At 36.0% G+C, this 26,303-nt stretch overlaps 1 protein-coding gene and 1 long non-coding RNA gene across 2 annotated transcripts; one reads left to right on the forward strand and one right to left on the reverse strand.

Annotated features, from left to right (window-relative positions):
• Window positions 1–2,423: 2,423 nt before the first annotated feature.
• Window positions 2,424–5,751, reverse strand: LOC116304895 (lactadherin-like). Its single transcript, XM_031714686.2, has 3 exons — window positions 5,366–5,751; window positions 4,072–4,388; window positions 2,424–3,572 (listed from the first exon to the last, which is right to left on the reverse strand). Exons 1-3 carry the CDS (start codon window positions 5,622–5,624, stop codon window positions 3,426–3,428), a joined length of 723 nt encoding a protein of 240 aa, XP_031570546.2. The 5' UTR covers window positions 5,625–5,751; the 3' UTR covers window positions 2,424–3,425.
• Window positions 5,752–9,220: 3,469 nt separating this feature from the next.
• Window positions 9,221–13,967, forward strand: LOC148910640 (uncharacterized). The gene is made up of 3 exons (XR_016119955.1): window positions 9,221–9,392; window positions 11,403–11,719; window positions 12,556–13,967. It is a non-coding gene; the product is annotated as an uncharacterized LOC148910640 (long non-coding RNA).
• The last annotated feature ends 12,336 nt before the right edge of the window (window positions 13,968–26,303 follow it).

The raw sequence follows: 26,303 nt of genomic DNA on the forward strand, positions 1-26,303 counted from the left end.
TGTTCAGTCTTCTGGCGAAGTTTCAGCGCGATTTGAGGCCGTTTAGTGGGTTTTTCAAAATCCGTTCTTCTCTACCTAAATAATTATTAAATAATTAAATAAATAATTAAATAATTATTAAATAATTAACTGCAGGAAGTTTTGAGGAACTTGCAAAAGGAAAATTTTCGTACTCAAAAATTTTAATGTTCAAACTGAAAAAACTCAAAACTTCTGCGGTGAAATTTATTCAAATGTTGCATAGGGCTTTAGTTTATGTTTTCAAAAACTTTAAAAAATTTTAAAAAATTCTGTTAAAGGGAACTATTCCAAACAAATTTTATTAATTTTTACGAATTCCCTTTTACAGAATTTTTTCTTTTTTCGTCAAAAAGATTACGATACAAAGTTTAAATATTCCTGTTTTTAAAAAATTTCACCATTTGTTTCCTGAGTTATGATTTTTTAAATGAACATTTTTGATGGCATACCAAGGGTTCTGATATTGTCATGGCAACGTCTTACGTCATTTTTTCATGTTCATTGTGATCTTTGGTTTATAGTCTTTGGCTTTCCTGGTTTACTTGCTGTCATATTATAGTCATATTAATTTTTTCTAGTTCATAATTGGGAGTGTATGTGAAGGCAGAAAACACTTTCCAGCCTCCTTAATTCTGCAAGCGGCACAAATCGATTAACGAGCGTGGACGTCATATTCAGCATAATATAACACCATAAGGCGTAAATTGTGATCAATTAACGCGCCGGATTTATTATATTCACTTGTGTAAAAATACTAATGTAGAATAGTCCCCTTCACGGTAATTCTTTGTGAATGAACTATGATAGTTATCATCGAAAGGAGACAAACGGTGAGTTAATTATTGACAAGCAAAACTAAACTGAGCCGCAAAGTCGAAAAGGAAAACAGAAAGCACTTTATAACCGCATCCACCGAGACGAATGAAGACACTGCGACATAACGTCAGCAGAATAAGAAACAACACACCATTTCGCCTCGTTTACATGTTAATTAACATAAATTATTCAATATTGCAAAGAGAACCCTGAAGACTGTTCACGAAGACTGTCAAAAAGATTGGTTTTTAGCTAGTGTTGCAAGTTTAAATGCATTATATTCGTATGTAATATTGTCATAACGGGGGAAAACGATACCGAAAAAACTTGCAGACAAAAGCGATTCAATCCCCGTTGCAGCGTCTTTTGCACTGGAATTAAATTCTTGTTACACAAAGAACTATAAAGTGTCTGTTATAAACAGTACTGATTTCCTAAATCTGTCTCTTTCACTTGTGAAATTAAACTAAATGTAGGTTTGTATTTTACGAAAGTTTTTGCCTGGTTCTTGCTTTGCATGCACAACTGCCGTGAAACATTCATGAGAAGCCGCTCTTTTTCCGACTTCAAAAAAAAATTTACATACCATTATCTTAAGGAAATCTTTTCTTCTACACAGGAAATAATTATTTATTATTGTTCTTCGAATTGTATAAGCTTTCTGGTACTTTGAAAACTAGAAATATCGCCTTTTTTTCTCGTCCAAAATGTAACAGAAATATTAAAATTATTTTTTATAATAGAATTTTTAAAATAAAAATGGTTTTGGATGCAAATGTAAGCAAAGATGTAGCATCCCTTTAGAACCATATTTTACACTTTTGAAGGCAAAATTTGGTTAAAAATAAATAAAAAAAGTTTCTTATATGATACATAAAAGTTTATATATTTGATATAAAGAGCACAAATAGTCGTTTATTTGAAACAAGTTTCAGATAAAATCGATCAAAACAACTTCGTAATATGATTTTTTCCCCTTGCGTAAAAAAGTGCTTACGTCATAGGTGTTTAACATCAATTGTCTCGCTTAGATGCGTGGGTACCCCCAAATTTTTTTTCGAATTCCAGTGGCCTCTTGGGTGATTTATATAACTGGCACAATTTGAAAAGAATAAAAATGGTTCGCAATTAGTAGGCACCAACCTTAACGACTGCACATTAGAAGACACTTGAATATAGATACAACTCAGACTAAGAATATTATTCTCAAGGGAATGACACGTGGTCTGAAATGGGCAAAATATTACGCCCAAGTGGAAGTGGTCCATTGATAACTGATTTCAGTGATGCACTCGGAGGGTCCAAGGAGAGTTTTGTGAGGGAAGGGGCGATTTATTTGGATAAATGGAGAATGACCCTCTTTGAAAAATTCCTACATTGCACCAATAATAAAAAAGCAAACCGGTTTACAGCGATACTTTTGCATCGCGACCCATTGTTTCAAAACTTCAATTTGGTTTTGGTCTTTTCTGGAACCGTCAATCATCTTGGGCTTATGCAAATAAGTCTTTGAACACGCTCGCTCAGCTTCGGTCATAACAATGATATTTTTTAAAATCTAAAATGACTCAAGAATATTCCAAGGATTTGCGAAGGGAAGTTATTTTCAGTTAAGAATTGTTTCAGAATAGACTAAAATTCAAACGAATTTTTGAAACGGCGCTGGTCGCGATGCAACGGTTATCGCTCAAAACCTTCTGTATCAATGTCAGGCAAGTTTTAGATTATTAGTGTAGATTACTAATTCCAATAAATACCTTGTTGGGCGCACATGATTTGGCGTTTTATAGAGTGTTATGTATGCTTTAAAGAACGACTATACACATCAAACCACCATATTGGTTATCTCTGCTCGATTACTGATGGTTGTAGTGTAGTTAACAGGGTGTGGTCTATCCATCCATACAGTTCATCTCATGAGTGCTGATGGTTGTGGTGTAGTTAATAGGGTGTAGTCTATGCATCCATACAGTTCATTACATGAGTACTGATGGTTGTGGTGTAGTTAACAGAGTGTGGTCTATCCATCCATACCGTTCATCTCATGAGTGCTGATGGTTGTGGTGTAGTTAATAGGGTGTGGTCTATACATCCATACAGTTCATCTCATGAGTGCTGATGGTTGTGGTGTAGTTAACAGAGTGTGGTCTATCCATCCATACCGTTCATCTCATGAGTACTGATGGTTGTAGTGTAGTTAACAGGGTGTGGTCTATCCATCCATAAAGTTCATCTCATGAGTACTGATGGTTGTGGTGTAGTTGACAGGGTGTGGTCCATCCATCCATACAGTTCACCTCATGAGTACTGATGGTTGTGGTGTAGTTAACAGAGTGTGGTCTATCCATCCATACAGTTCATCTCATGAGTACTGATGGTTGTGGTGTAGTTAACAGAGTGTGGTCTATCCATCTATACAGTTCATCTCATGAGTGCTGATGGTTGTGGTGTAGTTAACAGGGTGTGGTCTATCCATCCATACAGTTCATCTCATGAGTACTGATGGTTGTGGTGTAATCGAGTGGGTGTGGTCCATACATGCACGCCATTCATCTATTGATTGGGTTTCCCGTGATGTTGTCTGATGCTTATGGTGGTGAACATCCATATAGTTCAGCTCTCATCGAGATATGATTATTCCATTCCAAAACAACGATCCTGATATATCTTGTTTTTAATGGTAATGGTAAGCTGTTGGTGACCACGATATCTCTGTTATGATTTCCTTGGAATTCCTTTTAAAAAATTTGAAGAAAGAAGTTGGTTTTTGTGAGTCATATATATTTTAGACAATGTCCTAATCGAGATATCAGTTTGCTGTCTAACACACCTGACTGCATTTTTCCGTTGCTCATATGAGCTTATCTCATATGTGTATATATAGCGAATTGCAAAAAAATTATGCAAAACTCATATATAAATATATCAATAAATAAAAATTCTACTTCTGCGATTTTCAACCAAAAGTCTGGCAAATATTTAGTATTAATGCTCACACTTTACATTATGTTCCTATTTTAACAAAACATTGTATTAAGCCACGATAAATTCTTTGGATCTCATTATCTCTTCGAAATGGTGGTCGAACATTAGGAAATAAAGAACTTGAAAACTTGCGATTCAGCTGACGTGCATTTCGCAGACAGATATGACGGGAAGTGAAACTAAGGAGTTCTATTTGCTTTAATGAATACAATTGCAAATCTTTCTAACTAAGAAACTGTATTCAAATACCTTAACTTGGTTGTAGTATTTGTATGGCAGCCAGTAACCAGGACCCATGCTGTAGGTCAGATAATACTTGGTCACCCATTGGAAATAAGGATATCGATGTCTTGCTTGGGTAGCTACTTTAATGATGATCATCGCCTTACCAAGATCTATCTGTAAATACTCCCCAACTAAATTTTTTTTTGCAGCCCAGGCACCTGCACCTACAGTGTTGCCTAGGCGTCCATTTGCGGGCACGTGGTTTTCGCGGAAAAAAGAGGAGGCTGTGATTTGCGCGTCCGTTATGCGACCATCTTCCATCCCCAATGGATTGACGCAGACTATGGAGCAATCCAAAAGCAATTATTTCAACAAGTATTTCTTAAATAGAGAATATTATATACCCAATTGCAAAACTATTTTTGAGTTCAAGACAAAACGTAGGAGGCAAGACCCAATGACATATGATAATATTTCCTTAAATGTTTTAAAGTACAGAGATATAACACCTGTGTTGAAATTAAGTGCAAAGGTCTTTAGATCAATGACTGTAGTAAATATATAGGTAATTTTTAGCTCGCATTTCGTATCAAACTCGTTGTCATATACTTTGCATCTTTAACTGAAAACTTCAAAACAACTTCAAGCACCGCCATGCTTTACCGTTACAATTGGCCATTCCGAGGTTGAGGAAGAAACTGTATGGAGTTGGCAATGTAGAGCATCTTCGGACTGTTTTAGGGTACATATAGGGTATATACAATTTAGCATCACTACATGCATTTAATTAACGTACTTCCCATGCACCAATTCGGTTTCAACTTCTATGGCCTCAACCCTGGGGTTTTGAACTGACTCCCCAACAACGATTTTGCAATAAGGTACATATATCTAAAGCCTGACAAATATAACTCAAGAAGACAGAAGTCATCTCTTTATATAACAGAAGATGCAGTCACATTCTTTTGTATTTAGAGCAGTTTCTTCTTTCTATTCTTAATATTGCTCAAGTGATATAATATGCCAAGAATTTCAAGATTGGAAACTAATAAGACATGAATAAACAGATATTGGTGACATGCATAACTTCCCATGAAAATAAAATGATGAAACGACGTGGCCGTCATGTCGGTTGACGTAAGAAAAGACCCCAAAACCAAATCTTTTGTCAACGTAAACCAAACTGCGGCTATGACGTCACATGTAGACCAAGATTTCTGAATGTATTTGTACATGACAATTTGGGCATATGAACCGGCTGTGAAACCTAATCTTCTCATATTTGAAAATAGAGGTGAATACAAGTTCATGCACGTACCATGACAATGACGGGAGGTTCCATATAAAAAACACCTAGTATCTGGATCAGGACAGCGATGGTTGCTACAGACGAATGCTGGGTGTAGAGAGTAAATCATGTAGCTTGCATGATGGCTGACCGGGACAAGATCCTCAGGAAAGGAAATGTGATTGGCACTGTTTAATTCACACAACCTGCTGTCTGTGTAAATGTTTATACTTGAACAGAAAACGTTTTCATCGCAATGCTGCATACAACCCATTAAACTCGTACCCATGAGTGATTCTATCACGTGATTGATAAGCACGTGACCTGGCTGGGTGTATTCAGACTCACCGCAGCTGGCATGTGAGTATCGCCATGGCAACACGAGGATTAAAAATGTTGCAGGCCAAACCACACGGTTTATCATAGTCTGAAAAGGAGAGATCGAGTTAACTTGTGCAAATTAGGAAAATAGGGAAAGAACGCTTCAAGAGAAAATGAACTAAGAGAAGGAATCCCCCCTATATAGCCTTGTAACCATCAGTTTGATGCTATTTTTTGTTTATTAAACCATTTGCTTTTCTGCTCGCTCTGTTTGCTTACGTTTTTGGGTTTTTTTGGTTATTTCAACTGTGCCCTGAATATAAATGTGCACGTCGCAAGCTTGGCAAATACACGAGGAAATTGAAGTAGCAATTTGTTAAAATTTTCTGGAGTATTTTTTCATTTATTTTTCAAAGCTTTCAACCTACATCGTCATCTTGAACTAAGAAAAGCACAAGAAAACGTTAGCAAACAGCGTAGAGCGCGCTTACTATGCGCGTGCAAAAAATCAAACGATCAAATAAATAATATGATTGGATGATATTTTTAGAATATATAGATTATAAAAATAGCATCAAAGTGTGCACATGATGGGACACGGGGATTCCTTCTCTTAGTTCATATTCGTTTGACAACAAACTACTTAGTCAAAAGAAGAGATGAAGCAGTACAGGGTCCTTGCGAAACTTCCAGAGCTTAAGGGAAAAGGGTGCCAACGCATGTGTTTTGACCCGAAAGTTCCCGCCAAATCCACTTTATATCGGTGCAATCCCACGATTCATTGTATGGCACTCTTCAGTATAGTCGTTTCATCTAAGGCTCGTAATTTACCTATTACGCATGTTCTTATTTGATATCCGAGCCCATCCCACACGGCTTACTGCTTTAAAATGATTAATGGCTGAGTTATGGATCCTCAAGGCTTGTTACAACCTTGGGGTGGGTTCAGAGTTTCCGTATTTATTCTCGCTTTGGCGTTTTCAGTTTTGACTATTAAAACCAAAAATGTTAATTCTTGAGCAACATGTAATAGGATTGTCAATATAAAAGTCCTTGGGGAATGTAAGGTACGGTCTTGAAGGAATTTTTCAGTGCGATCCCAATGCCATCAATGGTCTTCATCAAAGAACTGAAGCCATTGTTAAACGTACCATCAGATGCACTCAAAGCTAGCGTTTTCCCGCAGGACTTTAGTTGAATTTATTCTCTGACATTATTATAAGTACTTGTAACTCAATTGATCTCTTCACTCTTGAAAATGATGCCTGATGGGGTCGAAACTTGTCGCCACAAATCTCGAAATGTCTTTGTGTCGAAATATCTTTGTGAATTTATTTTAAATAAAAAATCTTGTTCGCAACGGGTGAGGAAAACCTGAGTTAATGTCAGGTGCAAAGTGTGTCAGGGATTTAAAATTTTAAATTAGCTTAGAAGTTACTAGAATATAAGTCCGAAGCGTGAATATTTAACGAGAAAGTTTAAGGTTGACATAATAAATTGGAAACCAAGTTGTCGACAATCGAAATAAATCCTGAAACGCTTTATTTTTTTGTTGAATTGAGTAAGGTTTGTCAGTGCCAGTTTTCAAGACCATCCGACCGTAACTTTTTTCTCATAATTCTTTCAAAGTTGACTAAAACTCGCAAAATACAAAGCTAGAAATCTGGCTTCTAAATAAAGTTTTGTAAACATAAATATCTAAAATATTGAACCATAATAGCTTAAAAATTAGTTGTCAGTAACGAGACAAAATCTCGTTCAGAATAAAATTGTTCACAATAGTTCTTGTTATCATAGGAAGTTTTTCCCCTTAAAAGAGTTCATCGTTGCAAAAAAAATCTTTCGGTAAAAATTGATGCCAAGAAATTTGACATTAACCTTAAAAAGAACTCACCGTTCTCTGAAATCTTCGATTTTCACGTTTCGTCGGATAAAATGGCTCAAAATCGATTAGTTATAACTTGAATCTGTCGGACTTCTTTTAAAGCAATCAAAGTGATCGTAATATGTCGTATTGATATTATTTTAGACTTGAATATAGATCAGAATTTCTTGCGCTGTGATTGGTCGAGTTACAGGTGATCAGAAGCTATTCACTGCCGGCTAGAGCGGTGATTTGAATAATAATTCAAATCCAATAATACAGAGTGGATGCTTCCTTAAATTATTAAGGCTGTAAAATTAGGGTTTTTAAAATAGAAGAATAAAAGGATACCTTTGATTAAGTTTAATTTGAAAATTTTTTAAAAAATTGTTGTCAATCAGCTATCACTTTTGACTGTCAGGCCCGTTTCATACTTTTCAAGCGCCGAACCAAATGCTAAGAATTAAGATCATGAAAAATACGACGTCTGAACCAATTAAGTTCGACCATAACATTGAGATCGAACCAATAGTTAAGATCGACTGAAGCGGTCGGGAATTACGACTTTGGAGCTACTCTGATTCAAACGACGAACTTTTTATGAACCAAACCTAATGCATATATTATATTTGATACGTTTGTATTTCTTGTGAAATGCCAATATGCAATAAGTGTTCATGTTTTGAAAGCGATGAAGACCAGCCTGGTTGGGTTGCAGGAAGAAGTATAGGATGGCCGAGCGGGGGACTACGGCACTGCCGAAGAGTCTGATTTCTATATTACTGTATGTTAACTTGTCAAATTGACGTATTTTCTGAAAAACATTTTTTTCAAGTAGGATTCACAGGATAAACTTTGTTTTTTGCGTGAATAAAGGCCAAGGCTTAACTACTGATATCAAGTAAAACATTTGTGGGCTCTTCAAGTTTTAATTTAAGACAAGCTCGAGAGTGGAGGGTCGAGGGTTGTTCGTTGAGGGTCGAGGGTACTACGTCGAGTGTCCAGTATTATACGTCGAGGATTGACGATACTCCCAGAACATTAAAAGGACAACTTGGTAATAAAATCAAACCTTTTTTTTCCCGAGCATAAACGTTTGTTACGTCGGAGACCTCTGCTCTGGGAGTATAGTTAACCCTCGACGTATAATACTGGACCCTCGACGTAGTACCATAAAGTAGTAGTACTCTCGACCTTTGAAGAACTTCCCTCGACCCTTGACCAAAAGACGTGACGCGTCGCTCACTCCCCTAAGTCGCGACTCCTTACCCAAGCACAAAATTACATTCCCTTTATCTGTGATTAACTTTGGTTAACCAATCAAAACTAAAGTCTGACAGATCCTCGATGTGCGAAAAGTAGGAAAGGAATCAATGGACAAAACTCCCCGAAACATAGCTGAAAGTAGGGACAAATGCTTTACCTAAATGCTTTTGTTTTTGGCAAAAGTTCGGCAAATATTTCGAGTTTCATCACATTATCTGCAATTGACATTGGCTTGGCTTTTCTTGAACGCTTGCTACAAAGTCCTGTTAAAATTAGAGAACTGTCTTGAAAAATATATATAGCAGTGAATATTTCAAAAGGCTATGAACAGGAAGAAACTCAAAAACAAAATTTGCGATGAGAAATTCGTGCTTGGTCTCCCTGTGTTTGATAGTATCCCATCATGCTTTATTTTATCACTTGTCCCGCTCAAAACCAACTTCGTAGCGATGGCAGAACATAATTTTTTCTACCCTAAAAAATAAAGAAAAAGAGAAAAACGAGTACTCAAGACCCCTGTTTACTGCTAAATAATGCTTTTTGCTTGTGCTCTTGGTAAAAGTCTTGGATAAAGTCGAGGGTTTGGAAAACAAACTGACACATGAGGTAAGCAACCGTCTCTTTACTTGTCGTACGCACTAAAACATGGAATGACCTAAAACCACCTAAAACCACCTAAAACCACCTACGACCACCTAAAACCACCTACGACCACCTAAAAACGCCTACGAACACCTAAAACCACCTACGAACACCTCACAAACAATCTAAAACCACCTAAAACAAGCCATAAATGTCTAAAAGTAGGGCAAAACAACCCAGAAACAACAAGTCACGTTCATGAAATACGAGAATCGAACAAAACCTTCACCTCCCCCCCCCCCCCCCCACCAAAAAAATCTTACTCTCCCTGGTCCCTTTATACATCTATGAATTAAAGTCACGTTTTTACAATGTCTTTTTTTTGTCCAATAATCACTATCATGATGAATTTACATAATGATTTTGTTAATAACTGCAAAAAAATATTAATATCATGACTAATAAATACATTATAATCGAACATTCGTATATATAATCGATCTTCCTTTAGGGCCAACTACATCGTGCCTACAAGATGGAACATACACACCACATACACACACATGCAGTTGTGCCAATGATGCCACTTACGCAATGTTGACTCACATATTTTCCTCCTATTATATTTCCGGTGCTCAGGTCATCAATGAATATCAATATTTTCCTCGAACAATTTTCTAGCTTCGAAAAGGCATTAACATGCTAAAAACAACAACAAACAATTGAGTTCTTCTCATATTGAAATTCGTCTGGTAAAGAAATTATAAGAAAAACCTGACCTCATACCCCCTTCCACCTGAATAATAAGGTTTTGTTCTATAAAAGTATAAATAGAATGATCTCATATTTTGTGAATGTGTGTGTAAAAACATGACTTTAATCCATAGATGTATAAGGGGTTGTTTTGCGTTACTTTTAGACATTTATGGCTTGTTTTAGGTGGTTTTAGATTGTTTGTGAGGTGGTTGTAGGTGGTTTTAGGTGGTTGTAGGTCATTCCATGTTTTAGTGCCTACACTCTTCTTGTCAACACTCGATCGAGTGATTCAAGCTTATTTTACCTTCTTTTTAACTAAGATAAGTAATGAAAGCTAATATAAATATTAGAAGTCATATGAGTTATGTGTATATTATTAAGCTAAGTTATGTATTAAGGAGCAAGATCCCAGGATCCTAGGGGTAAAAATAGGGGGCAACACCAACATAATAATCTCCTTAAAATCAGTTAGCAATTCAGGAATCTTAAAATAAGTTAGAGAATTTTAAATAGGAGATTTTAGTTCATTGAAATAAAAAATGTGGTTCTTAATTAAAGAGCATATAAAAATGGTAAAACACATCACCCTAAAATAAGCAAAACAATTCTTAATTTAAGTGTTCTTAATTTAAGACAAACAACTTCATTTAAGGTCAGAATCCGTCTTCTTTATTCCATGCTAGCTTAATTAAACACAAATATGCATAATACACATTAAAGTGCTACTCTGACGAAAATCGCTCAAACTTGGATTCAGCTGAAACTTCCTTAGAATACTCTTTAAAGTTGCAATGATCACTGTATGAAGTGTTTTCTCAATATTCTGGACAAAAGTATGATATTTTTACTATTATTTTTTGGAGTCTGTGACGTCATACACTCAACATCAAACATTGCTACATATATTTCTTTGTATATAAATCCTTAATTTATTTTATGCCTATGAAGCCCAAAGGGTGGCTAATGTGCTTATTTCACATTACTTGTGACTATAATTTATATTTTGGGGTGTTTGGGTATTTCTTTCTCCCTTTACTACTGATATTTTGATCATAAACTACAAAGAAATGTATGGAGCGATGTTCGATGTTGAGTGTATGACGTCACAGACTCCAAAAGATAATCGTAAAAATATCATACTTTCGTCCTGAATATCGAGAAAACACTTCATACTGTGATTATTGGACCTTTAAAGAGTATTCTTAGGAAGTTTCAGCTGAATCCAAGTTTGAGCGATTTTCGTCGTAGTAGCACTTTAAAGAAAGGAATGTTGTTCAGGTTTGAGCAGACGCTAGTGGGGGAATGACGGGAATCGGCTTTGCGGCTGCAAAGGAGGCTAGATGATCACCCTTTCCTAATGGATACGTACACTGGCTATTTGCTGTGTTTTTATGACATCCTCAGCAGACATTTGTGCATCGCCTCCAAAAAATGGTGGTATGTTTACCTTTACACCCAAAGGCAGTAGATTATCAATTTGAAAGCCTTTGTCGGCCATGACCTGGTCGCCATCCTGAAAACCTTGAGAAAGCAACCCACTCCTTACAACAATTTCTCTATCTGAGATGCTGCCAGTATACAATTGGCTTATAAAGGTAAGAATTCCATTACTATAATAAACCACCATATTTTTGTTCGTAAAGTTTTACACACGCGAGGATATGATAAGAAAGCTGATAATAAAAATATCTTTTAGTTTTATTTATTATCAGTTTTATTTATTATCAAATAAATTAAAGAAAAATATATTTCAAAGCCTAGTCTTTACTTCATAATGCCATATTTATTCTGATATTTATCGTGACAACAACAACAAACACATGTTGAGAACGGGTTTGTTGTTAAATTTCAGGTTAAGAAATCTAGATTCACAATGTCGTAGAACAATTTGTTTGTTCACAGATGGCTTTACAAGCTGTAAATCCTTAAATTTACTCGGGATGTTCATGGATTTAGACTTCAAATAAGTCAAAATACAATGAAATGTATCTACTAAGAACGTAAACTAGCCTCCGCTGGTTCCCGATGCAGCTAACATGTCTTCCCTTTGAACTCCACATACGGCACAAAATCGGCCAGAATTGAAGCGAAATCCAACAAGAGGTTTGTTTCTTGTCAGACAAAGCCAATAATTTTCAATTGATGGTAACTTTTTGCTTAAAATAACGGGTAAATTAAGACAAAGGTCACTCTTTGTTTCTTTCGAGCTACTGTTGTCAAAGCGTGACATTGGTTTGCTTGCTCACTAGCAATGCATTGCTATGTGGTATCCAGGCACATGACCAAGTCCTGCAAAAACCCTATTAAGGTTTCATCATCATTGGTGAGAACAAGATCTGCAGCTCTTATTTTCTCTGAGTTCCTTATATGGTTCATTTAATCAATATTTACTTTCTAATTAATTAATATTATTATTTTCATGCAATATTAGGGGATGAAGACATCCTGGAAACAGTAGTACTCTGTGACATAAAACAAACTCAGCTTGCCTCGAGGCAAGCTTAAACACGCTGGATCAAGGCAAGATTTTTCTTATTTTTGACAAAGAAGTACTTTGTGAAGTAGTTCCAGTTGACAATTATGATGTCTTCTTGACATCTGTGGTTCTAGTTATTAATTGCTATATATATTTCTTCGTATATAAATCCTTAATTTATTTTATTCCTATCAAGCCCAAAGGGTGGCTAATGTGCTTATTTCACATTACTTGTGACTATAATTTATATTTTGGGGTGTTTGGGTATTTCTTTCTCCCTTTACTACTGATATTTTAATCATAAACTCCAAAAAAATGTATGGAGCGATGTTCGATGTTGAGTGTATGAAGTCACACAAAAAATAATCGTAAAAATATCATACTTTCGTACTGAATATTGAGAAAACACTTCATACAGTGATTATTCGACCTTTAAAGAGTATTTTTAGGAAGTTTCAGCTGAATCCTAGTTTGAGTGATTTTCGTCGTAGTAGCACTTTAAAATTGACCAATAAGGGAGGGCCCCACAAAATCTTGTGGGTATGACCTTGACCTTGGCCGTCTTTCCCACGAACAACTATTCCCTGACTGTATGATATGGTTTAGATTGAAAGTAGTAGTTCGCGAAGAACAGAACATTTACAGGATCATTTAGGATGTTGTGTCACGCAGTTTACTTGTGCTATATACTGTATAAACATGAGCTATGCTGAGAAAGCTACAAGGGCTATTATTCAAATTACCAAATATTCTGGTACGGCTTTTCTTAGATTCCTCTTTCTTACTTATAAAACATATATCGTCAAAAATCGAAACTTTTTTGGGCGTATTTTCCACATTTACGTGATACATGTGCAAATATAAACTGCAAACTTTCTTATGCCATTTTGCGTAGTAAAATGAAAAAATTGCATTAAAAAATGCATTCCTAGCAATTTGATTGGCTAATAGAAAACAATGAAGATAGGAATGTTGTTCAAGTTTGAGCAGACGCTAGTGGGGGAATGACAGGAGCGGGAAGCGCCTCACAGCGGCTGCAAAGGAGGCTATGATCATCAAGATCAAGAAATTTCATATCTGGGATAAAGTAATTCCACATTTGGAATGTGGACTGAACTACATGGGGACTGTCTGTCCTTTCTTATGCAATACCCATGATCCTCTTATTTCTGAGTGGGGAAGAGTGCAAACACTAAAAGTGGTCACATTGAAATACAAAATAGTATTAAATTGTGCTAATTCTAGTTTTCTGTTGTTTCATTACGTTTGGAATATTTCACATACTTTTGGTGTTTGCTAACTATAAGATAAAGGTGATGTTTATTGTTTCATTTAAAGGAAAGTAAAGCAGACCAAAAAGAAACTGAGAGAGCTTTTGTCATTGGGACTGCTTTTTTTCAATTGCAGAAAATAATACATTTTATTATGTAATTACCAATGAAATATCTATTTTTCTCTATTTCGAAAAATTGATATCTTCACACATGAAAATAACATGTTATTTTCACGTGTGAAGATAACACCATTGCGATGACTATTCAAAAATACACGGAAATAATTGCCTGAAAAAGCCAAAACATACTCCATTGATAATTATACGATAAACAGAATATTACATGGGCGCTTGGAGATACGAAATTTATCTTCTCGTGTTGAAAATCTCTCACTTGCGAGAGATCTTTTCAACACTCGAAGATAAATTTCGTATCTCCGCGCGCCTATGTAATATCCTCTATATGTAATATACTTACAAGAAGAAAGAAAGAAGTATTTAATTATACACAATGCACTGACAGAAATACAGTCATTTAATTGACAAGGTACATGATTCTAGCAAAAATATGAAGCTAAAGATTTATATATAATTAAGCAAGTGCAAAAATATAGATAGCAGGTTTAAGTCAAAAATCCAGTATTCCGTGGAAGAAAATTAGTTTTGGTGATCCTAATATAAAAATCAGACCACTAATCATTAACCAAAAATACCTTTGAGCCATAAAATATGAGGGTCTGTCTGTTTGTTTTTTGTTTTTTTTCATGAGAGTAACTTGATTTTATATTTTCTGAATTTTTTTATTTTTTCCAATTTTCGATTTTTCTCGATTTTCTTGCGTTGAAGACTTTGATTTTAATAAAATATACATTAGTACAAACTTCAAACCAAGAGCAACAACTGGTATAAATTTTAAAATGATCCAGCAAACAGAACATTGTCAACGCGGCGATTGAAAAAGTTCTGTTTGGTGATCACGAAACTGTATCGAATCACCTTAAGACCAGAACACTTTCCAAAACTTAGCAGAATTACCATCAACCTGTTATAAGAATGTTTATCCGCCAAAAAAAGAGGTTAAATCATCTGCAAATAAATTGAGTTTTATATGTCGATGATTGATGATAAAGCCTCTCACATAAAGATCACCTCTAATGCTAATTGCCAATAGTTCAAGAGCAATAATGAACAAGTAAGGCGAAAGAGGGTCGCCCTGTCTAACACCTATTTGAATTCCGAAGAATCCTGTAGCATATCCATGGTTGAGGACACAGCTCTGTATATTCTTATACATAGTGTTCACCCATCTAATGAATAAATTTCCAAAATTAAAAGTCCTAAGCGATTTCCTCAGAAAGCTCCACCTTACGGTGTCAAAAGCTTTCAAAATCAATAGCTAACATTAAACCCGGTAAATTATGTTCTTCTGTATACGACATTAGATCATCGATTAATCTTACGCCATCATGAATTAGTTTGCCTTTCAAATCGGCATTCTGATCTCTGTGAATAATATGAGGCAGAACAGGCTCTAATCGTTTAGCAAGAGCTTTCGTAGCGATCTTCACGTCTACATTTATCAATGAGATAGGTCTCCAATTTCCTAGGAAGGTTTTGTCTTTTTCTTTTTTCTCTATGAGCTTTATAATAGCTTGCTTCTGCGAGGTGGAGAGTTCTCCTTTTTCGTATGCTTCGTTCAAACTATTGACTACTAATTCACCAAGAACTGGCCAAAAACATTTGTAGAATTCTGCATTCAAACCATCATTACCGGGAGTCTTACCGTTTTTCATAGTGAGTAAAGCCTTATAACATTCATTTTTGGTGAGTTTTCCTTCATTTGCAGCTTGAATGTCCTTTAGGTACTCGTCATTTAGAAACGTTGTAGCTTTTCTAATACAAGTTGGCACTGAATGATTGTTGCTGGGATCGAGTTTTTGCCTGTCCTCAAAATGTGCGCGTTCATTTCGGCCCTAGTGAAGAAGGGCATTCTCCTGATGTCTTTAGGCCATCCATCTTTAGGGTAGCTGGGCAAAAGGTATGAATCTGGTTTGCTTGGGTAGCTTGCTTGCTGTCACTCTTTTCGCTTCGTGTAGATTTTCCTGGCATCTGGATGGACAATATTTTTGTCTCTACCTGACTCAATATATTCCTCGATCCTATTGAATGAAAGAAAAACAGTTCGCCATCAACATCAATAAAGTAAATCAACTAAAGGAAATTTGTATTTATTATTTCTTTTAGTTTTTTTGTGTGGAAAGAGTCTGTTTGGAAGAAAGATGATAATTTTGCTGACTGGGCAATGCCATGTAAAGTTTGGCACGACCGGCGGCAATCATTTCTAATATCAGTTAAAATAATAAAGCTGTACTTTGAGAATTATAAGCACATAAATTTGAATATATTCTGTATGTTTGAATACCAAAATTTTCTAAAGTTCAGAGTAAACGTGTGTAGATTTAAATCTCACCTTCTTACTAACTTAACCTTCGTTTTGAGGCCTTTCAACGAATCTTCTCGGCAGTTGAGCCAGAAACGCAATTCGTCGGTTTTAAGAGAGCATGACTTTCTTCCATAGAGACTAGCTCTTGGAATATCTTTTTCAGTAAGGGTGATTTCCATCAGATCTGTAGCATTTTACCCGATTTTATGACAACAATAACAAACTGGACAAAACTCGAAGGAAAACTTTGCTTCCAGACGACTGACTAGCCACGTTTCCGTGAAAACGCAGCCCAGTACAACCGCGCTGTTGCCATATTTCGATTCGGTGTATGGAAGGTCAAGCACATTTGTACTTGACTAGGTTAAAAGCACATGCTGGTAGTGGATTCCGAACATGTCCCAAATATCCATACATCAATTGCGTAAATTCCCTGTATGCTACACTACGGAAAAACCTGTTAAACCAGAATTAGAACTGTAACATTGATACAAGTAAACTATTATAATTATATTTCTGTGGATTGAAAGCGAATATTTAGGTAGATTACTGTTTTGTGTTTTCAACCGATCACATTTTGGCTTAGAAGAACATGACTTACGCTTCCTCGGAACCATTTTGTCGATATCTTCTTCTGTCTCTAGTTTTGTATTTCCCAGGGGACATTATTAGGGACCATCTGTCCAAGCTAACTTATTCGAAACTGGGATGAAGAGTAATGCAATAGGGATGATACTACACTTCTTGCAAAACGAGATTGAAGAGCAGCAAAGCACTCATCAATTTCTACGCAGCATTCATACACGTGTTGGAGCTAACTAGTATTGCTTTTTCCACAGGAACACCTAGGAAAAAAGCACAGGATTAAGAGCAACTCAGTTAGAACAAATTAAAAAATTTAAAAAATGGATTAATTTTTTTGAAGTTGAACCGACTTTCAACAATCAATGGCGGACAAAGAACTTACCAGTAACCCACAGCAATTGATCCTTCCATGAATCGTCTGTCTTGAAGCTCTTGACGTTTTTCTTTTTCTTCTCTCTTTCATATTCTTCTAACCATTTTGCACTAGCAATCGGTCCCTAACTATATGGACCAGTAGCTTGAATTTCTATCGCGCCACGGCTCGCATCTTGTAGGTTTATTTCGTCTGTCTTGTCAACAAAAGCAGATTCCAACTCGTCCTGGATTTCATATTGTCGTATAAAGTCATATTACGAATCTTCTGTTATGTAGATTGCATCAGAGATAGATTCAGTAGAAGATATCGTAAAAATTCAAGCAAAAACGAAAGAAGAACCTAAAGTTGACCTGTTGTTTATACAATGTCAAATAACTCTTGAAAGTTGTACTATAATGACGTCACAGAATACTCGGTACCATATTCCCCAGAACGCAGACGTGGTTTTATTAAACTCAACTTTGCAAGACGATAAAAAATCAACGGAAAGTTACGAAGGATTTTTTTTAATGCCAAAGAGCTTAAAATTATCTATAAAATTTATTAAGACGATAAAATTTTTATGTGGTATAGGCATTTTAAGCAATGACATAACAACTTGATGTTTTCATGGTAAGAATATAGACAGACATCTCTTGGCATATCAGAGGATAACTTGACATTGATTGGTCTTAGAGTACAAAATTTGCTAAAACCAATGTTTGCTGTTGGATTGTCCTTGATAAACATGACATACAACTCTCTCAGCGACCAAAAAGAGTGCCTTTTCTGGACATGCTTTTTTTCTTTACTTTGTTTCACAGTCACAAAATCCTTTTTACCTGGAGCTTAACAGGACACAGAGTCCAGCTGGTAAAAATCCTGCACAAGCTTTACTAGTTTCTCAGGAATGCCTTTATTACCAGATTAAGCTGTGTTGAACTTAGATTTTTTTTAGAGAAATTCCTGAGGAAAGCTTAACCACTACTGCTGTTCGTTTTCTTGGACTTTGTGGCAGGTGTTTCTTTACTTTTCCTACAGCTTTTCCCAAAGCCTGAGGTGTTAGTTAGGCATTCGAAACTCCCTCCACGGAATTACCCTTGATGGAATCTTCTTTCATGTTTTGCCTGCATCGTCTAACTCTCTCTCTATTCAACATCTTATGATAAGCAACTTCACTAGGACTATGAACTTTACTTCGTCTTTCCACCTTCTTTCTCTTCAAATCCTTTGCCTTTTAAACGTATTTCTCTTTGTTGGCTTTTAATTTTTCTCTATATGTTCTTATACTTTCTGCTCCTGTTTCAGCAACTTGCTGATTAACCATTGTAGTTTCCATAAACTAGGGGTTCGTCTCCAATCAGACAATTTTCACCGAGTTGACATTTATTTATCATATGTGAATTAATCATGCAATTAAATAGTTTAGATATACTATTTTCAGAAAAAAAAAGAAATGTCATAAATTGTCAAGCTGGTCAGCAGTTTACTTAATTAGGGTATTACTGAGCATGCTTTAAAAGTGAGTTTGCTGACCATGCAACTATGTCAAAATGGTCCAACTGATTTAACCACGTCTTGTGATAAACTGAAGCAGAAATAAGTACATATTTATATTTATGATATACATGTATGAAGCTTCAGATAGTAATGTCCGTAACAAATTTTGCGTAATGTCCGCAACACAATATATTCAGAAATACAAAACATACAAAGGAAATTGATTGCATACAGCGATTTCCACTTGAGCGCACTGCGAGCCGAATTCGTTGAATTTGTCGAATTCGTTCGTTCGCTAATTAACGCGTTTGATGTGTCAGACAGTCTGTCTCGGTCAGCCAAACATTGCTCGATCGTTAAAAGAACGTTGGCGTTCTTGGGATAATGTCACAACGCAATGTAAAGTTAAGTAAAGCTTGCAGTAGCTACGAAACTGGTCGTCCTTTGCACACAGATATTCGAAGAGCAATTATTGACAAAATTGTTGTTCTTGGTGATAATGTCGTCACAGGAATTTTTTCCGGGTTTCTACCAGAATGTTGCAACCTAGTTTAGAGTCACTAGAAGTACAGATCGAAAAATATGGGAGTTATTTTGCGCAGATCTAACTGAAAACCCGAAAGATGGTGCAGGTGGGAACCGAAGTAATCTCTCAGCAGAAGATCTAGATCTGATTGAGGTTTTAAAATGGCAGAAAGGTTCAATATTACTCGGAGAGATGTTCAATGGAACTATGTTCTCGACGCTTTCGGAGACTGTGGAGAAAACACGTCAATATCAGCCATTAGCAGAGCAATCAAAAATAGACTACTGTCAGGGTCATGTTCAAAGAAAAAAATTACACAGTTTGCCAAGGAACGATTCACCCCTGTCAACATGATGTATGCAGTCAGTTGTTTGTCGACTATTTGATTATCAAGGATTCATATCGATTCACCCCTGTCAACATGATGTATACAGTCAGTTGTTTGTCGACTATTTGATTATCAAGGATTCATATCACTTGAAAGTTTTTGACGAATCTGGATTGAAACCTCCCGATTTCGGTAACAGAAGCTATGGCCACTCACTTGTTGGAGAAAGATGTGTATGTACAAGTTACACGTAAATGCCAATCTCCAAATGTAACACTTTTAGCTTCATTGCAAGATGGAGTTGCATACTATGACATGATCGATGCACCATCAAACACTATAGAGTTGCTTTTTTTTTAGTGACGCATTAAAGGCCATTTCTCCAAGGACCGATCGACCTGTTATAGAATACAAAGACATTGTCATAATGGACAATTTAAACGTACACTGTACATCATTACGAAAGAGATGAAATTCTTGAAGATGTTTTCAACAACAATGAACTTGAACTTCTCTACACACCTATGTACTCACCAGATCTTAATCTTGTAGAATCAGTATTTTCCAAACTCAAAACTGTACTAAGGTATGACATTCAAAAGTTAGTGAATTTTGATTTAAAAGTTGCTGTTACAGAGGCCGTTTCCTATGTTACCCCGCTCGATGTGACGGGTTATTATAGAAACGCCTGTTATATTTTTGTGTGAGACTCTGATATACTGTTTGTTTAATAAACTGCAACACAATCAATGAACATGTATTAGGTACAATAATAACATTCAAATAGGCATTTGAATCTTTGCTTGAATTTAATTCGTGACTATTGTAAACAATCATTGTAAACAGTACAACTCGGCAGTTTGTTACAATAAAGTGTTTATATTTTTGCTGTTACATGTACATGTAAGCTAACGTTTCTGCAATTGTAAACAGTTCAGTCATAGTTCAGTTCATACAATACATCTCAACAGTTTTTCCAATACTGTAAGAGTATTCATAATTTGCTGGATCGACTATAATGTTCTTGATTGCAAGCAGTTATACAACTCAACAATTGGTAACGATCATTAAGTGTTTATATTTTTGTTGAAATGATAAACTAGTATTTCTGCAATAAATTGTAAACAGTTCAGTGTACATCTCAACAGTTTTTCCCACAAAAGAGTGTTCAGATTTTGCAAAAAGAACTATTATTATAAACAGTTATACAACTCAACAGTTTGTCTGGAAAATAAAGTGTTCATATTTTTACTGAATAAACTAGTTAACATTTATTTTCGTGATTGTAAAGATAAAAGTGCATCAGCGGCATTGGCTTCATCTATTTCATCATTTGCATAGACACGGCTATTTAAAAGTCTTTCGCTTGTTGTTCTGTGTTTGGGGGTTCTGGGAAAATAACTCCGTGACTTCTAAGTACACTTGTAAAGGGGTTCCCTTCCTTTCCACTCAGCTTAAAGACGCATTCCTGGTCCTTGTACCTTTCTTTGAATATTGCAGAGATGGAATCTTTCCCGTGTATTTTTCAATCAAGGTGTTTTTTAGAGTATCTTTCGATTAATGCACCATGCTTTCTTAGTAAGCTCCAATCCAATATACCACTTTGTGCTTAGTCACCGTTTTCCAGAAGTAACGATTCGATTCGTTTTGTTTTTGAGACCTTAAACTGTACAATTGTTTTTCTTCGATTTTTAAGTTCAAACTACAATTCTAGAAAACGTTTTTCTTCCTTTTGTAGCATTTGTTCGATACGTTTGGAGTTGATCTCTCCAGGATGGCGTTTTTCTTGTCCACATTGGAAGACACAGGTGCACGGACTGAGATAAAAACAAAAAATAAAAAAACAAAGAAAACAAAAAGTTGTAAAATGGTGTCTGGACGTCTCTGGTGGTTTTTGGAGCTTTCTCAGAAAAAAAATGTATAGCCCGCCTAGTTTGGTACAAATTTTTCGGGTGGCCCACCCTCTCTTTCATATTTCATTGAGATGATCCCCCTTCACCTATTCCTCAAAAACATACATATGTGTGTGTACAATTCAGTGATTCTGTAATTGTAACGTTACATTGTTGATTAAACTAGCAGGGAGTACTCACATTCTAAAGAATATACATTTCAAGGCTGCCATTGTAATAGGGTTAACATCTAATGGACCGATCATTGTCTCCTCAGTACTATGATGTCTCCGCATACTTTTTGTTGTTAGCTTCCTTACTTCAGATAAATATTTGGTATAGCACTTCCTGTTGACATTCATATTGTCTACAACAGCTGTCTACTGTAAATTTGTACACTTTGTTCAACACACCGATGGGGATATGACAGACTTATTGGAATTGTCTTATTGTTCATGTTTACATTATCTACTTTCGTTAAAGATAGTTGAAGGGTATAAGTATAAAGTTTCTTACCGGTTGTCGTAATTATGAACGTCAGACGTTGCTTAAATCAGCTCAGCGGTTAGAGTATCATACCAGTCTGTTGAGTCATTCTATCATTCTTTATATAAAGTTTTTGTTCCTTTGTCTTTGACTTCTAAATCATTCTTGAGAATATCAGGTGATCTGCAGCCTTTGGCCAGGAATGTAGTCAATACACCTGAATGACTTTATTTCATCAAACAATAGCAAAAATAGGAAAATTGTTTAATTTGTTGAAACTGTTTTTAGAAGTAAAAATTATCCATTTCATTTCTATTCGCTATTTTTCGGCCAGAACGTGAAACATTGGAGGATGCCTTGTCATCGTCATTGCCAATGACTGCAAGAATTATGTCATTGACTTCGTCATTATCATCTTTATCAATACCATCTTCATCATCTTGATCATCATCTTCATATTCAGATTCTTCTTCTTCTGTATCTCTGTCTTCATCCTCGGTATGTACCCTGCTGCTGGCTGGTTCACTTTGTGTGTGTAGGTGATGGTTTAGAATGGCGAACAGTTCCTCGCCTTTTCTCTTCTTCAAGTGGTTGTTAAGATTATGGTGGAGCAGATATTTATTTAGCTCTGCCAGTCGTAGCTTTTTCAGATCATCAACATCCTGGACTAGCTGGTCCCAATCATAATTACAGTATTCTTTGACTTGAGATTCAAATCAGAACGTTCGCGACAGTTTGACCTTCTGAAAAAGAAAAGAAACTTTTCCAGAAGGTTGACAATTGCTCAAACAGGTATAGCGAAATTTTGCAACCAAATTACACTGTGAAACCAGGTGACGGAAGACAAATAAACCACGCCATTGATGAACATTCTATCATTATAAATAAGCTCAATGACACACTTGACGAAATTAAAAAACATGACAACACATTGTTCAGCACAAATGGGAGAAACCTAAAGGAAGGGAGCACATTTCAACATGAATTTATTGCAAAATAAAAAGTGGGCATTGAAAAAGTAATTGCTAATGTGACTGAACACAAAGAAGCATTACAGCGGCTTCTGGACGACTGCAAACAAATTTTTAAAGGCTCTGCACAGAAGTTTAACTCAGAGAAGAGAAAGAAGAAAGAAAATAAGAGGAAAACAAAAAAGAGAAGACAGCAGCGATATGATGCCAATATTAAACGAGTATACAGTATTTGTATATCAAATCCAATAGATGCTGAACTCCCCAAGTTCTTTTCTTAACCTCCGTCCATTAAGGTCCCCGAACTATTCATTGCTGTCGAAAACATTGCTTCGGTGAAAGGTGGCATAGAAGCAAAGTGTGTCGCTGAAATAGTTGGAAATCACCTCACAAATGCAGCTGCTAGTAGACTGCTCACAAATGTACGAACAAAGATAGCGGATGAAGTCTTCTCTTAACTTTATCCTGAAGAGCAGGACTCCAATTCAAATACTGATGCCCATATTGAAGTTGGTTTACATGACAGTGAGGACAACGCGATGATGATACTTATGAAAATGAATACAGCGATGGTGACGATGGTGCTGGCACTGATGAAGATGCCGAGAGTGGGGAGGAAGATTTTTAATGGACTGCTGATATATCTATGTCACTTTCGTTATTAATATATACTATAGACATTTATGTTTACACATTTGTAGCACATTGTTCTTGTTGTAATTTCTATATTGACTGAAATAGACTCATTAAAGAAAAGTATGTAAATAAAAAGCGTAGGCCCCCTCTCAATGCCTCACGTTTTGCCCGGCCCCCCATTTTTGGCAATTTTTTTAGGGTGGCCCCCCCCCCCCCCTCAAAACCACCAGCCCCTCTCCCGATAAAAAATGAACGGTCCCTAAGAACTCTTTTTTGTAGAAGAAGAACTTTGTTTAGGTGAGTTTGTGCAGCTTGCCCCCATAAAGTTAAGCCATAAGTAAGATAAGGGTGAATTAGAGATAAATATGATGGAGAGTGTGGAGAGGAGCGAAATGTCTCAAAGCTGATCATGCTTGTTACTGGGAACGCTTAACTTTTCGACATAGTAGTTTGTCATCAGAAACTTCTTGATATGCTTTACGCTTGTCCCTTCTTCCTCTAGTGTTGCCACTCTGGCATAATACAGACCTCTGAATTCTGATTGTGTTATTGTTGTACCCAAACATATGAATGACTGGGTTACCACTGCGTTGTTCTATTTTGCATTGTTTGCCAAAGTATTCCTCTACTGGATCTTGGCAGAAGCGCTCTGTTAAAACAAACTCCATTCCTTCTTGCAGAAGAAATTTTTTTGCCTCCATAACAGAATGGACTGTTATTCTGTAGCCCTCATACGTCTGCCCTGATAGAAACATTCGTGCTCTGGCATTCTGAGTGGAGTTGCCTTGTCTTGTCTTGGTGCTTTCTTTCCAGCCACTCAAATAGTCCGAAACGTCCATTAAGAACTGGAACCTGTAATAAAATATAAATAAATAAATAAATAAAAAATGCAATATATGACAATAAAATAATAAGCACCAAAAAATAAAAGAAATAAACCTTCTAGAGACATCGGTTGCTAAGAATTAAATGATAATAATAACTTTATTTTATGTATTTATCATCAACAATGTTTAATGTGTTGTGGTTTTTGGTCAATGATATTAAACACATTGGATCTCAATTTTGGATCTCAGAAAATTTTCCTAATGTAAAAGAATTTCCCTCACCCTCCAAACTCGAAAGATAGGCATCCTCTAGCATATATCTCCTTCAGCATTTCCATCTAGTGGCTTAGGGTGTCGGAACAACCTCCTATTTGGTGAGGCACCAACAGCTGTAGATGCTATCACCCACAGGTTACAACTTGTCTTCAGAATGGAAACTGCTTCCCAAAAGATGGGCATCAGCTGGGCAGTAGTAATTCCTGTGGTCGCAAATTGGGCCAGGCAAAACCTTAGCTCAGTGCAAACTCCTCTAACAATAAATGCTAGGGCATGTGCAGCAACCATGTCAACTTTCTCAAAAGCTGCAAAGTTTACTTCAGTGTCACCGAGATCTGTGAATCCAATATGTTCTCCTGTAGTCTTTTCAAGCACAAGATTTGCTAATACCTTCATTTCATCAAAAAGAAGGACCACATAGCACTGGACGTCAAAATAGTTATTGTTTTCTGCATTCAATTCATTGACTTCTTTTTGAAATCCCCTCTTGGGTTGTACCTGAAATCCATTGTACCTGAAATATCGTCGATCAGTACAGAACGTTACTTTGTCAACTTTGGTAAAGAACTTCGGGGACTATACTATGTGTGTTGAGTAGGAGTATTTGGTTGAGCTGCAGCGCCACATCTACCATGAACACCTGATGAAAAAAAAAAAAAAACCCCAAGAAAATGCTTCAAAATAACACATCTTTCAAATACACTTTATTAAGTAAAAAAAAAAAAACCTATGGGATTTCGTTTTTATCAATATAGCCGTAAAAACAGTCTGAAAAAGTTTATATTTTGCTTGTAATGGTAGGTCGAGTCACGGAGACAAGTTTAGCGTCCATCAAACTCAATTCTGCTTCTTCATCACATTCTCCTAGTAATTCACGGTCTAATTCAAACTTTTATTCTTTTGAAATACCTCCAGTTTCACTATCTATATCATTTTTGGAGTCACCGATAGATAGATCATTCATCAGCTTATTCTGGTGTAAATCTTGCACACATTCACTTACTAGAAGACGCCGTTTTGAAACTGTCTTCACTTGAAACATACCCAGAGATATATAGAGCTCTACTTCTGAAAACTTGAAATATATTTGTTTTAATATTTTTGTTATGATGCTCAAAAAAACATTTCCATAGCAACCATTACATCATCAATCGTGGAGGAACGATTTTTAAAGGGGCCGGCACCAAAGGGTTGTAACCACACAGCCAATATTGCCATCTCATCCATTTACTAATGCCAGAAGATTGTAAAAAATTCTATTCTTCAACCAGGGTTATTTTGGACTCCACAGAAATTTATGTTGAAATGTATGTACAATCACAGTTATATTCTACATATAAACACTGTTAATATGAATTTTGAAATTTTCTTGTTTTACGTATGATTTTTCTTATCATCATTTAACTTCAATTACTCTTTTACAGAATGCCACATTTACAGTCAATTATATATTGTACCAATCGCATTTGTGAAAGCATACCTGGAGAAATGTTAAGACTGAGTTACAATTAAAAAAGTAGTTAATGTTTTCAAGTGCATTTGCAGAAGTTCTGTCTGAGGAAAAAAAGAATATGAGTGTAAAAGTAATATAAACATGAAAGGGCT

This window comes from Actinia tenebrosa, unplaced genomic scaffold, assembly GCF_029948245.1.
Source record: "Actinia tenebrosa isolate PJP-AT-01 unplaced genomic scaffold, QUT_ActTen_1.0 PGA_scaffold16__25_contigs__length_10494907, whole genome shotgun sequence".
Classification (NCBI taxonomy): domain Eukaryota; kingdom Metazoa; phylum Cnidaria; class Anthozoa; order Actiniaria; family Actiniidae; genus Actinia; species Actinia tenebrosa.

Coding starts and splice junctions, on each gene's coding strand:
- LOC116304895 (XM_031714686.2), bottom strand. CDS start 5,624: ATGGGTACGAGTTTAATGGGTTGTATGCAGCATTGCGATGAAAACGTT. Junction 4,389..5,365: donor AACCTCCCGTCATTGTCATG/GTACGTGCATGA, acceptor ATTGCTCCATAG/TCTGCGTCAATCCATTGGGG. Junction 3,573..4,071: donor AATACTACAACCAAGTTAAG/GTATTTGAATAC, acceptor ATTTTTTAAAAG/GAATTCCAAGGAAATCATAA.